General features: G+C 40.6%; 1 protein-coding gene across 2 annotated transcripts in view; it reads right to left on the bottom strand.

The window, feature by feature from the left end:
- Positions 1 to 4,571: 4,571 nt before the first annotated feature.
- The window catches only part of cpne4b (copine IVb), a 32,263-nt gene continuing 20,256 nt past the window's right edge, over positions 4,572 to 16,578 (bottom strand). For both annotated transcript variants that reach the window (XM_030741119.1, XM_030741120.1), the window contains exons 8-16: positions 16,357 to 16,455; positions 15,997 to 16,083; positions 14,145 to 14,204; positions 13,919 to 14,052; positions 13,631 to 13,685; positions 13,340 to 13,391; positions 12,618 to 12,751; positions 9,755 to 9,991; positions 4,572 to 5,515 (exon numbers count right to left, since the gene is read on the bottom strand). In XM_030741119.1, coding sequence (XP_030596979.1) covers positions 5,384 to 5,515; positions 9,755 to 9,991; positions 12,618 to 12,751; positions 13,340 to 13,391; positions 13,631 to 13,685; positions 13,919 to 14,052; positions 14,145 to 14,204; positions 15,997 to 16,083; positions 16,357 to 16,455 — 990 coding nt within the window. In that variant the 3' untranslated portion in view covers positions 4,572 to 5,383. The remainder of the gene's footprint in view (positions 5,516 to 9,754; positions 9,992 to 12,617; positions 12,752 to 13,339; positions 13,392 to 13,630; positions 13,686 to 13,918; positions 14,053 to 14,144; positions 14,205 to 15,996; positions 16,084 to 16,356; positions 16,456 to 16,578) is intronic.

Here is a 16,578-nt window from a genome sequence, read left to right as displayed (position 1 = left end):
GCCTATATACCACAGGCTTTTAAGGTGGCATTAATTAAAGCATTATTTAAAAAGTCATCACTTGACCCAGCTGTGTTAGCTAATTATAGGCCAATCTTCAACCTTCCTTTTCTCTCACAAATCCTTGAAACTGATCAACAGCAGAGGAATGGTTTGTTTGAAGAGTTTCAGTCAGGTTTCAGAAAACAGCAGAGTACAGAAGCAGCATTAGTGAAGGTTACAAATTATCTTCTCGTGGCCTCTGACAGTGAGGAAACAGCACTGCCCCTCGAAGAAGCAGCTGCTGCAAATAATGCAGCCGTTGCACCCAAACAGGAAATGTAACACTAATCACAGGACATAAAAAAACAAGACAAGACAAGGCAATTTTGTTTTTTTGCCCAATTGTTTTATTAATGTTTGAATTTTAAATTGTATACACCCAATTTCTTAGTCTTTGTTTTTTGATTGCTGTTTCTTGGTCCAATTCAATTGTATTTATTTAGCCCCAAATCACATCAAAAATTATGTGTTATTGACGTGATTATTATTGTTTTGACTGTTGGTTGGTTTTCTGTGTAACTGTTGTAGGGTCTTTACCCTACAACAATTACACAGAAAACCCAGCAGTCAAAACGACCCCCTATGAGCAAGCACTTGGCGACGGTGGGAAGGAAAAACTTCCTTTTTAAAGGAAGAAACCTCCGGCAGAACCAGGCTCAGGGAGGGGCGGTCATCTGCCGTGACTGTTTGGGGCTAGTTGTTAGCTTGTTGTTCTTTGGTGGAAGAGAAATTTGTGGGACTGGGGTCCAAGATTACAACTGTGGTCCTTCAGGATCTTTTAAACAGCTGCTTAAATCTCTTCCACAGAGATCTCTTCTTTGAATTTTTCTGAGCTTCAGCCTGCTCTAAATGATGGACTTGGCTCATCACATCAGTTATAAATTTATCCTTCTCTTCCACAGTCTTATCAATGGACTCCTTCAGGGATTTTAGAGCTGCCTGGATGGAGGACCTTTCCTGGAGCCATTGTGATCTTTCATTTTCCAGGTCTTCCTGGGCCTTCATGGCTGCTGCTTTCATCATTGATGCTGTTTTGCTGTGCTCAGCCAGAAGACGTGACATCTCAACCTCCCTCTTAAGTTTTTCCTCCTCAAGTTTCTTTTGTTGCTGCCTCAGCTCTTCCTTGAGTCTCTTAGTTTCAGCAAGCTGTTCTGCTAAGAGCTTCTCAGTTTGAATTTTCTGTTGTTTTTCATTGTTGACAGCTGCTTCCAGTTGTTCAATTTTAAGTGAACCAGCTGCGTCGATCTTTTCCTTTTCGTGAACCACTTTATAAAGCTGTCCCTTTCCCATTTCTATCTGGACGTTCACAGTTTCAAGCATTGCCTTCACTTTCTCTTTTTCTTGGAGAAGGACAGCCTTTTCTGCTTCTAGCTGCGCAGTCTCTCTCTCTAAGTCAGAGGTCCTAGCATCAGAGGATGTAGACAGCTGTGGTTCTATAGCTGAGCCAGGCTGGGGTCTGGGACCTGCAGGAGCCTTGAGTTGTTTCACTTGTGGAGGCATTGCTGCAGGCTGGGAGCTGTTACTCACAGCCTGCTGGATGTACTCCATAGGTACCCCAAAATCAAAGGTATAGACCGACTTGTCTTTTGATTTTATGGGTATTTCTGGTGCAGGGGTCATGTCTTGCTTCTGACCCTTGTTTTCCAAGCCCTCTTGCTGCAGTGGGGGGAGGTCTGAATCTAGAAATCTGAAGGACTTCATCTCACCCACTTTCTGGATCTCCTGTTGGTCGTTCATTATCATGTCTATCTTTTCAGAATGATCCTTGTCCAGGGTAACAGGTCCTTTTTCTGGTTCTTTACTGGTTCTTCCACTTGTCTCCACAAAGAAAGATTTATGTTCTCACTCCACTTTAGCTTCACTGTCGCTGTCTGCTGACTGACTTGCTGAATGCTAAATGTTGATACATAGTTTCTCTGCTCATCCTTTGATGTGGCAGAATGTGATCTCACAGACTCCTTTAACCTGACAGAATCTTTTAATGTAACAAGGAATCATAAGGAAACTGATGATTCCAGAGAGAACGTCTCTGGAATCATCAGTTTCTGGTCTTGTTGCCTTGGGTTGCCAAGGCAACAAGACCAGTAAGAAGCCCAGAGATTATAGAAGCTGGCTAATAATCCAAAGGTTACTAGTTTGAATCTCTCTTTAAATACTACCATCTCTTCTCTCTGAGAAGACATTTTTGTTTATGTTCCCTGACAAAACTGAGCATAATATCAATGAAAAGAAAAATAGTTACAACATTAATTTGTTCCAATCCAAAGTCAACAGTTTAGTTTCTCTAGCAGTCACTGCAGGGTTTGTTGGTAGATGATGGTTGCCTGCATCACCTGTAGGTTGCTGCATTAAATCAACACAATCAACACAGAATCATGACTTAATCTGTCACCACTCTTTCACGTTTCAGCTTTCAATATAACTGACACACAGATGCAGCATATCTACTCAAAGAAATGAAGGTAACCATATACAAGCAACATTAAGTAACAGATTCAAACAGAAAACAAAAAGGAATTAATTAAACCATAAACAGAAACTACGATCATTTGATAATGAAGGGAAACCCCATTGTGTACCGAACCAGCAGCACTTTTTCCTGTAACCACCATTAAACATTTACTGGGAAACAGCTGGAGGTCCTTCATCAACCACCTGATCAGCAACATGAAGAAAAGAGAACTTTGTAGCTCCTCCATCCACCACTGTTTGTTTCACAAAGAGAAAAATCTGCAGTAAATCGATGTGCAGAAGAACTGTTAATAATACAGCCTATAGAATTTTTTCTGTGTTTGTCCCTGTTGATGTTCATGTGTGTCCTTAATATTACACACATTTAGCATTTAGTGCTGCTGTCTTGTGAACAGTGGGTTGTTGAAAATATTTCTTTAAAAGGTATCTTTTGTTGAGTTTTCATTACACAATAGTCACTTTTGCACCTTGAATCTTGCACCTGATTAAGTATGAAAGTACTAATACTAATACTGAAATTAACGAAACTAAACTAAAACTAAGCATGAAACCAAAACTAAAAAACTAATAAAAAACGAGCAAAACCACTCTGAAAACTTAACTAAAACAAACTGAATTAGAGAAAAAAAAAAGTAAAAATGAACTAAAACTAAACTATAATGTAAAATCCAAAACTATTATGACCCTGGGTGGAGGATGAGCACCGCCACGCCAACTAGTTTAAAGAGCAAGTATGTCTGTGACTGCTGCTGCAGGACCCCTTTGCAGGAAATAAGCTGCATTTATCAGTCACTGTGCTTGTTTTCAGCTTCAGCTTAACAACAGCTGTATACACCATGTATATCACCATGTCATAGCCTGTTAACTGGCTACGTCCTGTCCACGGGACATATGTAGTGCATTTTGAATGACAGGCTAGACCCTCCCACTTTGATTGACACCTCATGATGTAACTGGCCATACCAAAGTCACCTGAAAAGCTATGTGATGCCCTCAGGTGATTATTGGCTCTTAACACGATTGGCCAAATGTTCCAACAGTTCAGAAACAATTTGAAAATGAGAAAAAAAAGAGCTATTTATTAACTGATTAAGTCATGTTTTGGACTGCTCATTGCTAGCAGATCTATTCTGGCCCAAGTGCAGCCATGACTGGTTCTGAATGAAAGCTTTACCCTCACCCCCTTCCAGGTACTGCGTACCGGGGCAGAATCTTTTAGTGGTATGCAGTACCGGACCGTACCGGCTTACTTTCACCCCTGGTAGTAGTACTGCCACTGAATTATTCTTCAGGTCAGCTACAGTATTAGATTTGTTCATTTTTAAGTGGTTATTTTCAGGACCAATGCCAGAGTTGTTGGAGTCAGATTACCCATGGCTGCAGAGTCACTGGTTCATCTCAGCTGGACCTTTCCTGTTTGTCATTCCCCTGCTGTCTTCCCCAGGTTCCCTGTCTAACTTCACTGCAAGTATAACATACAGGCAAATGCCAAGGGGAAAAAAAGGCTTTATGCAATTCCCATCCTATGAAGCTGATATTTCTGGTCTCTTCTGATGGGGCTTATCTGTGATAGGGAAACAGATATCAGAAGGTTCATGAGCTGAATACTGATCTGACTGTCAGAGCCTGAGGCACGCATGGAGTGTCCTCCTAGGACAGCCCAACTTTGGCTCACATTAATTAAACTGTATGGAGATTAGTGAAATAATTTATTCTAGCATTTTAATGTCTGTCTAGGAACAAGTGAAGGAAAGACCTTGTCAGTGAAGGTGTCTGTGGGCTGATAGTTTAATCAGTGTGTCAAAAGTATGTGGCAGTTCGAGCTGTTACGGAGTTCCATAACACAGTTAACGCTGCCCTCACAGGCAGCAAGGAGTCTTGGACCCAAAATACTGGCTGTCCTCAGACGACAGCAGTCCCTACAAGAACCATATGATGTCTATGTTCACTAAAGCATAGGTTACTGGAAATAGATACATAGTATCTAATGCTTGCATTATGGGGACTTGCCCTCATAATGTGACAAAGAACACATAAAAGACGAGATCACACTAAAATGAGAAAACCAAAGGGTTTTTATTAGAATCAACATGCAGAATACAGAAAAAAAAAATTCATTTCACAGGTGAGTATCTACCACACAAGCTTTTCTATCCTCCCAAAACTCTTTACAATGTAAGAAGGTTATTAAGAAATTATTACAATTATTCAGTTGTTCATTTCCATTTAGCAAAATCTCAAACAAATCTGTAGAAAAGAACCCCAAACACCAAAGACAACCCTGAATCTCACACAAATGACAGAGATACTTTATTTCATAACTAGCAAGCAACCACTAGAAAAGAGGCATTAACAGGAGCTGAATTATGCATGCATTTATGCAGTACACAAATAAGAATGCTACCAATCCTATAAATAACATTTGCAATGCTAATTCTAAGCATTTCGGGTTATGCAGTCTCACATTTTGGGCTCTATGCTGACAGATACTTGCTAGTTATCTAAATAAGGTAAGAGTGTCATTTTTTTCCCAGTGAGCTAAGGTCTGAGTATGCATGCTGTTTCAGAAGACTGTTCTTATTTCTATAAATACCTTTTTTAATGTACAGTAGATAATACAGTAGATAATTTCCCAGGTGATCCCATTGTGGCCAAACATGCAATAGTCATCAATGGAGTAGTTCAATTTGTATCACCAGAACGAGCTAATTCTCTGAGCTAGACTACTGTATGTAGTATTGTTTAGTGTACATGTTTGTTTGTGTATGTGTGCTTGTGCTTTTGGACATGTATACGTTTTATACAGTACTTAAATGTAGATATATGATTTATATATGTATGTGTATGTATGTGTGCACGCAGTCCATTGTCAGGGGCTGAAGGTTCTTGTGGACTCGTAATCTGACATACACTTGGGTTTAATTCCTTTCGCGTTGTAGTAATCTACCACCTGGTTAGGGACTTCTGCCAAAACACTCTTAGCCAGGGCAGCAGGGGAGGCCTGGAAAAACAAACAGAGAGACGGGGGGAGAAAGGAGGAGACAGGTCACTAATGCGCACGTATCACCACTCATGCCTGACTTGAAGATGCTGCTGAGCCTGATGCTGCCAAGGGTTTAGACCAGTGAGACTGATGTGACCAGACAAGTTCCTCAAACCTCAAAACCTCCCTCCTCTCACCTTTTTTGTTCTGTTACACCCTGACCTGGTTTATATATTCTGCATCTCTGCTGCAAAGTGGCCCAAGAGACAAATGCATCACATCCTGTCAGATTCTGCACAAAAGCACTCAGTAGGTTGTGATGATAAGCAACTGTGTACATTAGAGCTTGCTAAGTATATTAGTAGAAAGCAGTCAAGTTGTATTTGTTTCTGTATGCTATTTGGATGTTGTGATTTTTTTTTTTCAGTTTGGGTGGGCTGACAAAAATCTGTGGCAACTTCCTCAGAAATACTAAAGCAATATCACTTGACATTCTCATTAATGTGAGCTGTCAGTTGTAAAAGCCATGAAAATCAAACCATTCATTAACTGCCATAATCTTCTCACCTGAGCTTTCTGATGTGCTCTGATCCATTATTTTCTCCAAATTCAAATGCAGATTCACTGGGGTTCAGAGATGCTCTTGTGCATACCTTGAGTTACTGTCTGAGTGACCCTCCTATCGGCTCCTGTAACCATTCTCCCTAAACCCTAGATATGGTGGTGTGAGAAAATCCCATCCAATAAGCAGTTGCCAAAATCCTTAGACCAGCCCATCTGGCAGCAGCAATCATGCCATTCAAAGCCACTTAAATCACCTTTCTTCCCCATTCTGATGCTCGGATTGAACTTCAGCAGGTTGTCTTGACCATGTGCACATGCCCACTGAGTTGGTGACAATGTGATTGGCTGATTAGATATTTGTGTTAACAAGCAGTTGAACTGATTTATCTAATAAAGTGGAGCGTGAGTGTATACTGTTCAATTAATCCCTTTAAAATCAACAATTATGAAGCACAGAACAAAGCACATTTTGTAAGTTCATAAAAACTTATATTTTGCAAAGGAGACTAAGAGACTGTCACCTCGCAGCAGAGATTTAACAAGTTAACATAACAGAGATGTAATATAGTAAGAAAATACTTTTTTTTTAAATTATAAGCTCAATGTTTTATTCTATCAAAAGATGTATAATAAAGAATGAACAGAGCAGGCAGTTGACTGGAAGTCTTTTCAAAATGTATAAAACATACAATAGTTCTGTATATTACTGAAGAAAGAAAAGAAATCCTTATCCTTTCACACATTGTTACGCACAAGCACACACACGCTGCCACGGCACTCAAACGCACACTTCAGAATCCTCAAAGTCAGAGAGTCTGTCGTACTCCGTCTCACATAATTCCCCGAGACAATGCATCATCAAAGTGCTCCCACGCCAACCTCCTCACCCTTCCTCCTCCTCCTCCTCTCATTTCCACCCTGCCTCATGCTCTCTCCTCTCTGCTCCTATCTACCTGTTATCCCCCCACTCTGCCTGTCACCCAGCAGCTCCGTCCTGCTAATCCCCTCTGAAAAGAAACGACAGAGCAGAAAATCACCTCTCCACCTCTGTCACACACTCCCTCGCTCCCTTTTGTCTTTAGCTCCGGTCTCCTGCTGACCCCCTTCCTACACCACCACCACCCTGGGGCTGTCTCACATCCTCCACTCTTCATCATCCTTCGACATTCATTCTTTATTTTTCCTCTCTGTCTCTCTTTATCTGTATATGTGTTTATGCGGCATGTTCCTGCTCCTTCCTTCCTTTCTATTACTGTATAATTGTTTAATTTCCTGACCTGTCATAGATCAAACTCACCATAACAAACCCAGCCAAACACATCTGGTCAAAGGCAGGCAAAATTAATGCCACATGAGAGATATACACGTACGCGCACGCAGAAGCGTGGACACAAATATGCACACACAACCACACAGAGGGCTGATAGCCAACAGTTGATGAGTTCTGACGAGCAAACCGAGCATATTACGCCTACACAGTCACACTTTCAGTTCATTATATCCCCCACACACAAACCACAAATTGTGAGTACTAATAAAATCCCAATGTCTAATATTGAAATTGGTTCTCACAAATATAGACGCAGTTTTTGTCTTGTTCTGGTCCTTTTGTGTTGGTTTGTCTTGATTATATTTTATTATTTTTAGATTTTATTACTTCTTCTGTTCTACCTTCAAATCTAATGTTCTTTCTAGGTTTGCGCTTGCATTTTCTTTACTTTAGTTGACAACTAGATATAGATTTATATTATATTATATAAAATATAATGTAAAAATGAGAATTTTAAATCCCCCTGCTTGTCTAACCCACGTAAAGTGGGACAGATTTCTGTTTTGGAGTACCTTGCTTGTAAAGCCTTGAAAATCAAAATCAGATGAATTTACTGGTTTGTTTTAAGGCCGCTTTCAGTGTCAGTTATATGTAAAATTAACAGCAAGTAATAGTTAACAGAGCTACAGTGGCTCATATTGATTCTTATTTGGTATAAAATAGTATAAAATAGTTATTGTTGCCTTCTGCATGCTATTTAGGATTAATTGCCACTTACTGTATATTTGTTTGTGAGACATGAGTCTGGTCAGCTAGACTACAGCAACATAACAGAGCTACATTTGAATGCATTTTCATTGGGATGAAGTAGAAATGTTTATTAAATATAATTTATTCAGAACACAGCTGCTGTGGGTTTGAAGCTTATCTTTATGTGGGGATAATTAGTAATATCCCAAACAGTTATTTTTTTTTTTGCCCCAGTCCTGATACAAGTCATTTAGTATTAATGTGTCTTGAGACCAATTCAGTACTTATATCTACCCTAGATACCCAAAATAGTATTAATGATCGCCACAGCTTTAAATCTATTGGTATTTACACATTTTGCTTGGTTCTGTAGTGTAGTGTTTAACACATTTACCTAACATGTGAAATATCCGTCATTTGAGACCGACAGGAGGCACAAATCCCTGGGAGGGTTAGGAAGGAAGGGCAATCAGTATAAAAATCTGCCAAATCAAACACAGATCCGATGGAGATCCATTTGCTGTGGTGGCCCCGTGTGAGTAAAGGAGCAGCCAGTAGAAGCTACTAGGTATTTATACATTTTGATTATTTTCCATCCATCTATTCTCTTCCACTTATCCTGTTCAGGGTCGCGGGGTGGCTGGGGGCTGGAGCCTAACAACTGAAAAAAAAAAAAAAATCCTGCCACAGTATTGTATTTTGAATTTATTATTACCATTTTTAATAGTCTCCTTAGCCTGTTCATTGAAAGCCAGCTGCACCACCTGACATTTTTGAGTTTTAGATACCAAAATATAAGTGAATATATATGTTATGAATGCACTAAAAAAATGTATCCATCCATTTATTTTCTTCAATCCAATTCAGGATTGCACTGAGGCCGGAGTCTATCGCAGCTGTCATAGGGTGAGTAGCAGGGTACACACTGGACAGGTCGCACAGTATGTTGCAGGGCGACCAGAGACAGACAGCCATTCATAGTTACGGCCAATTTAGAATCACTAAGCCCAGGACCTTCTCACCGTGAGGTGAACACAGCACCAACACGCCACCACTGAAAATGTATTCAAACTAAAAAGGTTTTATGGAATAAACTCCTACAAGTCATTTAATGAATACAGAAATGAATGCATGTTATATCAATGACTCATATACTGACCGATGGTAAAAAAAAACAAAAAAAAAAACATGATTAAATATGCCCTCTCTAAAGCAACCGTTTTGACCTGATATAGTAGGGACGCGCAGGTGTTACTAATCACATTAAGGCTCTGTGCCTAAATACAACAGAACTGCCGTTAATCTCATTAGTGTTTCTCTATTGTTTCTTGGTCTAAATGTCTGCTGTGAAATAGCCCTATCATAATTATGATCTTTTAGACACAAGGCATAAAATTGAATGGGATTTGCAGAAAACTGAATGTTTTACAGTATTACAGCATGGGTATCCATGAGTGACACTTATAACCTTTTTGTACTCATAAAAACCCCCGGCTTCAGTACTCTCCAAATTTCCTATGCTTTTATGCTGCTGAGGAAACTTTAACATCTTTAACAAATAAACAGTCTACCATGTAGCTGTGCTTACAGTGGAGAAGTAACAAAAAGCTATATTCAAAAATAGCTGAAAAATGTACTTCTTGACCAGAACCCCTCCCCCCACTACCACCTACATGCTTGAAGTCCTTGAAAGGGACAAACTGGACGATGTCACGGAGGACGGGCTCGCCCTTGGGTGAACGCAGAATCCCGTCGTCCCCGTCCAGTATCTGCATGTCTGTGAAGTCTGCGTTGCCCACACCAACAATGATGACAGACATGGGCAGGTGAGAGGCGTGCACGATGGCCTCCCGCGTGTCCGCCATGTCGGTGATGACGCCGTCCGTCAGGATCAGCAGGATGAAGTATTCCTAGTGGGACAGGTAAAGGAGGCGGGTGGAGTTAATGGGGGTGGGGGGTGGATTTGTGGGCAGAAGGGGAGGGATGAGGAATACATGTTCAATTAAAACCGCAAGCGGTGATATCGGGCCCTCGCACTCCGCGCGCGTCGACCTGTGGCGCTCGTCGACCCGTGCCGCACTCGGAGGTTTTGTGATCGTGATGGGTCTCTAGAAAGTTGAATTCTTTTATAGGAAAAGGTATGTTTTGCTCTCGGCATAGACGCAATGGAATATTTGGGGGTGTGGTCACGGCTCCAGCATGCAAAATAGGGCATGGGTCTGATTGACTTTTTTGATGGGCTGTTTGTCTAGATGATGTGGAGCCAATTTGGTCTCACTGGGTGAAATGCCCTAGGAGGAGTTCATTCAAATAGCAGGCCTGAAAATGGCAAAAATTGACACTTTCAATTGAAGATGCTGGACTTCCTGTAGGGTTTGGAGTATGGCTCCAAGAGACTTTTTTGTATGTCTTAGGATGTTACATGAGTGTGCAAAATTTCAGAGCTGTAGATAAAATGTAACTCAGGGGCTAGCTAAAAAACATGGTATATTATGATATTTAAAGCTGCCAGTAGGGGGCGCTCTAACGTTTATGGACTTTATGCATATCAATGTGTTCAGAGCAGGAGGCTTATCAAATAGATGAGGATTTTGTAAGGAATGGTGAAAGATATTTCATGTATTTCAGAGCAAAACTAATTCTGTGGACGGTCATACAAATTTTCATTTGCTTCTGTAGGGGGCGCTATTGCGCCTACAGTCTTGAATCTGTAGTTATGGATTCAGCCTGGGTGTGTACATGAGTGATTAAATTTTCAGCCTGATCAGACAAAGCATGTGCGAACAAGTGCACAAACAATTTTGGTGGTGAGGGAGAAAAACAAAGGCCAAATTTAATGGCCTGGTGTGACAAGGCCGTTTAATATTTTGTAAAGATTTCCACAATATTTGATGGGCTACTTGTGTAGATGATCTGGAGGCAATTTGGTGTCAGTGGGTGAAATGCCCTAGGACGAGTTCGTTCAAATAGCAGGCGTGGAAATCGCAAAAATTGACACCTTCAATTGAAGATGGCCGACTTCCTGTAGGGTTTGGGGTATGGGTCCAAGAGACTTTTTTGTACGTCTTAGTATGTTACATGAGCATGTACATTTTCATACATGTAGATAAAACGTAGCTCCGGGGCTACTCAAAAAACTTGCTATTTTAAGATATTCCGAGCTGCCACTAGGCGGCGCTCTAACGTTTATGGACTTTTTGCATATCAGTGTGTTCAGGACAGCGTGCTTATCACACCACTGAAGTTTGAGCCAGATTGGGCAAGTTGGCTTTGAGTTACAGCCATTTTTGTGTTCATGGCGAATCATCGAACTTTGCCGTCCCATAAGGGTCACGCCCTTTTGTCAAAAAGTCACAGTTTTGAAAACACAGTAAGTCCAACTTCTTAAGGCTTTCCAGGTGAAATTTGAGATGGTTCTGCTAAACCACCTTGGAGCTGGACCTCCAAGTGTAAAATATGACATTTCCTGTTCCCACTAGGTGGCGCTGCGACTGATATTAAATATTGTCATATGTATGTGTTCAGGGGGGCACCCTCATCCTACTGGAGAAGTTTGATGCACATTGGATCATGTAGGTATGAATGAGAGGCAATCAAAATTTCATGGCGAATGATCAAAGTTCAAAGGGGCATAAGGACCCCTCCCCCTTGGCAAAAACTCACCATTTTCGAGATTTAGATTCCCCTGGGGGTGTAGGTTAGACAAACCAAATATGAAGATGATAACGTCTAAAACCTCTGAGTTATTAGAAAAAGTGTGAGGGCTGCAAATCGCCAAATTTGCATAATTAATTCAAAATGGCGGACTTCCTGTTGGGTTTAGGGCATGGCTCCAAGAGGATTTTTTGTGCGCCTGGACATGATATACATGTGTATGAAGTTTCATTCATGTACGTGAAACACAGCGGTGGGGCTACAGTTTAGGGGGCGCTAGCGAGCCATTTGGGCGCGCCCTTGCCCGAGCCCATTAAAATACTTAAATTTTCACCAGGTGTGACGCATGTGCAAAGTTTCATGAGTTTTTGAATATGATAAAGCCCCCAAAAAGCCAATTCATTTGCCTGAATAATAATAATAAAAAAAAAAAAAAAAAAAAAAAAAAAAAAAAAAAAAAAAAAAAAATAATAATAAACGAAGCAATTACAATAGGGCCTTCGCACAGTTCGTGCTCGGGCCCTAATTAAATTTGTGTTTTAAAAATGGCTTCTTGTCAGGGGCTAATTTGAATAAAACTCATTTTAATCCACCAGAGAGCCAGAGAGAAGCAGTAGGCATTAAGTGAGAGAGGAATTTCTGCTCTAAAATTTATGTCTGGAATTAAATTAATATCAATCACTCCAAGTCCTTTTCAATTTATCTTTCTGTTTTGTTCATCTTTCACTTCCTGTGATTTCCTCTGATGTCTTGCTTTTTTGTCTTTTTATTACTATTTGTTTTTTGCTTCTCTCCATGTGTGCTAGTGCAAACATCTACAGACACAATAACAGGACCAAATGAGGGGTCCCCCCCCCCCATCTTTCTCATTCTCTCTCTCACCATGGCTTCTTTGGTGTGCATTTCCTCTGAGGCAGAGGAGGCCACTTTCTGAATGATTGGGGCGATGTTAGTGGGCCCGTACAGCTGGATCTTGGGGAGGCAATTCTGATAGGCCTCCACCACACCTTGGATCCCTGCAACACACACACATACATATGGGTTCTTTTGCTGCCATTTTTCTGTATATTACCTGACCCTGGAAAGCCAAAGTTCTCATACTTGCAAAAGCATCTGCTAAGATGAATCAGACTCTATGTATGTGATCGCACTGCAATATTTCACGGAATATTCCTTCATTATCCACACAAACACAGGACGACATGCACGCACACACCTTCACGACAGGAATGCCAGCTACGTGGAGAGAGGAGCACAGAAGCCCATTTCACACATACAGATTAGTGTTGTTTTTCTCTGTGTCTGTGAGTCTGAAATACCTCCAGCAGCATAGCGACAAACCTTCCAGCTGCATGTGTGTGTGTGTGTGTTTAACTGCATGCGCATGCCTGTGTGTGTATTTGTGAGATGGAGAAACAGGAAAAAAAAAGGGGGAACAATATAAAGGAAGAAATATGGAACTGACAGCGAGGGAGACATGAGAAGCATGCAGTGGACTGCTTTCGTTGCGCATGTGCATGTGAATTTTTGCTTGAGCCTGAGTAAGCAAACTTGTGTATGTGTGCATTGTTGTGTTTTTGGGGGGGAAGGGGGGGGTTGCTCACCTGCACATTCAGGATTGTCCTCATCAAAGTTCACAGCAAAATCATGTGACACCTTCAGGCAGGGCAGAAAAGACAGGGCCTTTTTACTGGCACAACAAGCCACTCACACTCAGCACGATGCATTCGGTCCAATTTACAGGTTGACAGATGTATTCTCCTTTCATGTTGATCAAAAGCAAGCTGAGCCTCCAAAAAAGATCTAAAATCTAAATATAAATTTTCTAGACCCCGCCCTTTGCTTTCACACACACACACCCACACACACACATCGTCTCATCCCAAATGTCCTACCTTGAAGTCAGGGGGTATCAGAGCTCCAAATCCAAATGCAGGGAACATTTTATCACTGGGGAAAAAGAGACAGACATATTTCGTTGAAAAAAAAACAAAAAACTAAAGGCAAAAAAGAAGGAAAAAATAACGGACAAAAACTTTGCAATTCATTTTGAAGAATCTCCTTTATGCAGACTTTTGTGAAAGGCTTTGATGCTCAGAGGGAAAATCCAGAGCGTGTGTGTGTTTGGATGTGTGCACCCGTGTCAGCATTAGGTGAACGATGATTGATGGAGCGGATTCTACCTGTCATAGTCTTGGCATATCTCCCCTACAGCCACCAGCGCTTTGAGGTACTCATTGGGCTGGTAGGGGTGGATGTAGTGTAGGGAGCAGCTGTTTCTGGGGTCCCCGTTGGATGCTGTAAAATCTATAGCCACCTGGGACAGAAACATACGCACTCACACTGCACAGGTGATCACAAACAGGCACTGAAGTTAACATTAAACAGATTATATGTGAGAGAACTTACTGTGAACTGAATCTGGCAGCCTCCCATGATGTAATCCAGGAAGGAATACATTTTGATAATCTGTCAGGAATAAAATATATATATTTTAACTTTTTATTAATTTGCTAATCCTATTTATTCATTGACTTTTCTAACCATTTCTCCATCTGATTTACAAATTTTTATTTATTCATTCATTTATTTTCCCTTCAAAATTTACAACCCATTTTTCCAGTTATTTCTTTTGGTTTTGGTTTGTTTTTTATTCATGTGGATTGAAAAGCCTCTCATTAAAAGTGTGTAATGGACTCAAGTTAGTATCAGAAACGTTGCATATCTTGGTATGGTGTGCACTGCAATAAAACAATTGAGGAAACTGGACAAGCTGAGGACAAAAGAAGAAGGCCTAAAAAAACTATCTGCAAATGAACATTATCTGAAATTCTTGTCCTTAAGAAATAGAAAAAAAAAATACAGCAAAGATTTGACACAGAACCAGAGAAATGCATCTGGCCCTTCAGTTGATCTGAAGCCTCATCAGAAATGGTCTCAGTGGGAGAGTGGCTGTCAAGAAGCCATTTGTTTTGGGGTTTTTTTTTTTTTGGCCTTTTTGACTTTATTTGACAGTGTACAGTGAAGCGAGACAGGAAAGTGGGAAGAGAGAGATAGGGGAAGACAGGCAGCAAAGGGCCCCAGGTCAGATGCAAACCCAAGCCGCCTGCACTACACCCAAGTGTCACACGGTTGGCTCCTCACCCACTGAGCCACACTGGTGCCCCAAGAAGCCATTCTTATGGAAGGGAAACTGGGAGAAAAGTCTGAGCTAGGCCACATTACTCCAGAACTGGACAAAAAAGTCAGTGGCAACTAGCTCTGATGGAAATATGAATCCAAATGTGAAATCACTGGTTCAACTTGTTGTGAATATGTAAAGAGGAGGTTAGCACAGAGGTACAACAGTGAGTGTCTGCAGCCATCTCTGAAAACACGGTGGAGGCTCTGTCATGGTTTGGGGCTGCATTTCAACCAGTGGTGTTGGAGATCTTGTCAAAATCGATGGAATTATGAACACAGAAAAGTACCAACACATTTTGATCTACCATGCAATACCATCATGAATTTTCCTGTGCATTTAATAAAATTATTTTTATCTAGAAAGTCTTTGATTGGCAATGACTTCATTTTTCAGCATGGCAATGATCCCAAACACACTGCCAATGACATAAAAGCATACCTGGATAGAAAAACACATAGTCATGTATTGGCCTACCCAGAGCCTGGACTTCAACATTATTGAAGCAGTGTGGGCTCATCTTGACAGAGAACAGAACAAAAGGCAGCCAAAATCCAAAGAAGAGCTTTGAAATGTCCTTCAAGAAGCCTGAAGAACTATTTCTGAAGACTACTTAAAGAAATTACAAGAAATCTGCCTGAGAGAGTTCAGGCTGTGTTGAAGAATAAAGGTGCTCATACCAAATACTGACTTGCAAGCTTGTTAGAATTGTACAAAGTCTGTTTTACCCTTATATACTGTATTTCTATGTATGTTTGCACATTCTAATAAATCACTGCACCTATTTCCCATTTTCCATGCAAAATATAAAGAAATGAGAAGTGGCTTGAGACATTTGCACAACACTATATTTATTCTGTCATTCATTTATAGTTGTAGACAAATTATTTATTGGTTTTATAGATAGATAGATAGATAGATAGATAGATAGATAGATAGATAGATAGATAGATAGATAGATAGATAGATAGATAGATAGATAGATAGATAGATAGATAGATAGATAGATAGATAGATAGATAGATAGATAGATAGATAGATAGATAGATAGATAGATAGATAGAAAAAGCATTACATCACCTTACAGTGGTTGAGAATGACAACACCAGAGTTTCTATAATTCTTCTTCTTCATCTGATATTTAGGGTTGATGCATTCCCATTGGATCTAGGCACACACACACACAAATTATGTAGGTGGTATCAAGGGAATGCAGAAAGAATTTTTTATGTATTTGGTACATAATGATGTGAAGCTATTAGAAAGTAAATCTACTTTTATATGGAGAATATTTAGCATATGCCAATAAAAGGACTGACAAAGATGTGAATGGGATCGCAGTGTAGTGCATCAAAAATAAATGTATGGCCATGAGTCAGTCAGGCAAACATTACCTGTTTTATTCTTCTGATGTGAGCATGTGCAGGAGCATTCTCTCACCTGTTTGCCCTCCTGCTCTGCCCTCATCTCCTTAAACGTGGTATGAAACTCCCCGATAAAGTCATGTTTTCCATTTGAGTCCCAGTCCCAAACTGTGCACTGGAATAGACACAAATACACACACACTCATTTAGAGCACAGCTGCAACATGGTTACCTAAATGAACACACGCAGCCACTCGCAGGCATGCAGGGAAATGCCATGCTGAATGATTGATAAGTC

This window comes from Archocentrus centrarchus, chromosome 11 (genome assembly GCF_007364275.1).
Source record: "Archocentrus centrarchus isolate MPI-CPG fArcCen1 chromosome 11, fArcCen1, whole genome shotgun sequence".
Classification (NCBI taxonomy): domain Eukaryota; kingdom Metazoa; phylum Chordata; class Actinopteri; order Cichliformes; family Cichlidae; genus Archocentrus; species Archocentrus centrarchus.
This window is presented reverse-complemented; position numbering and strand designations above follow the sequence as displayed.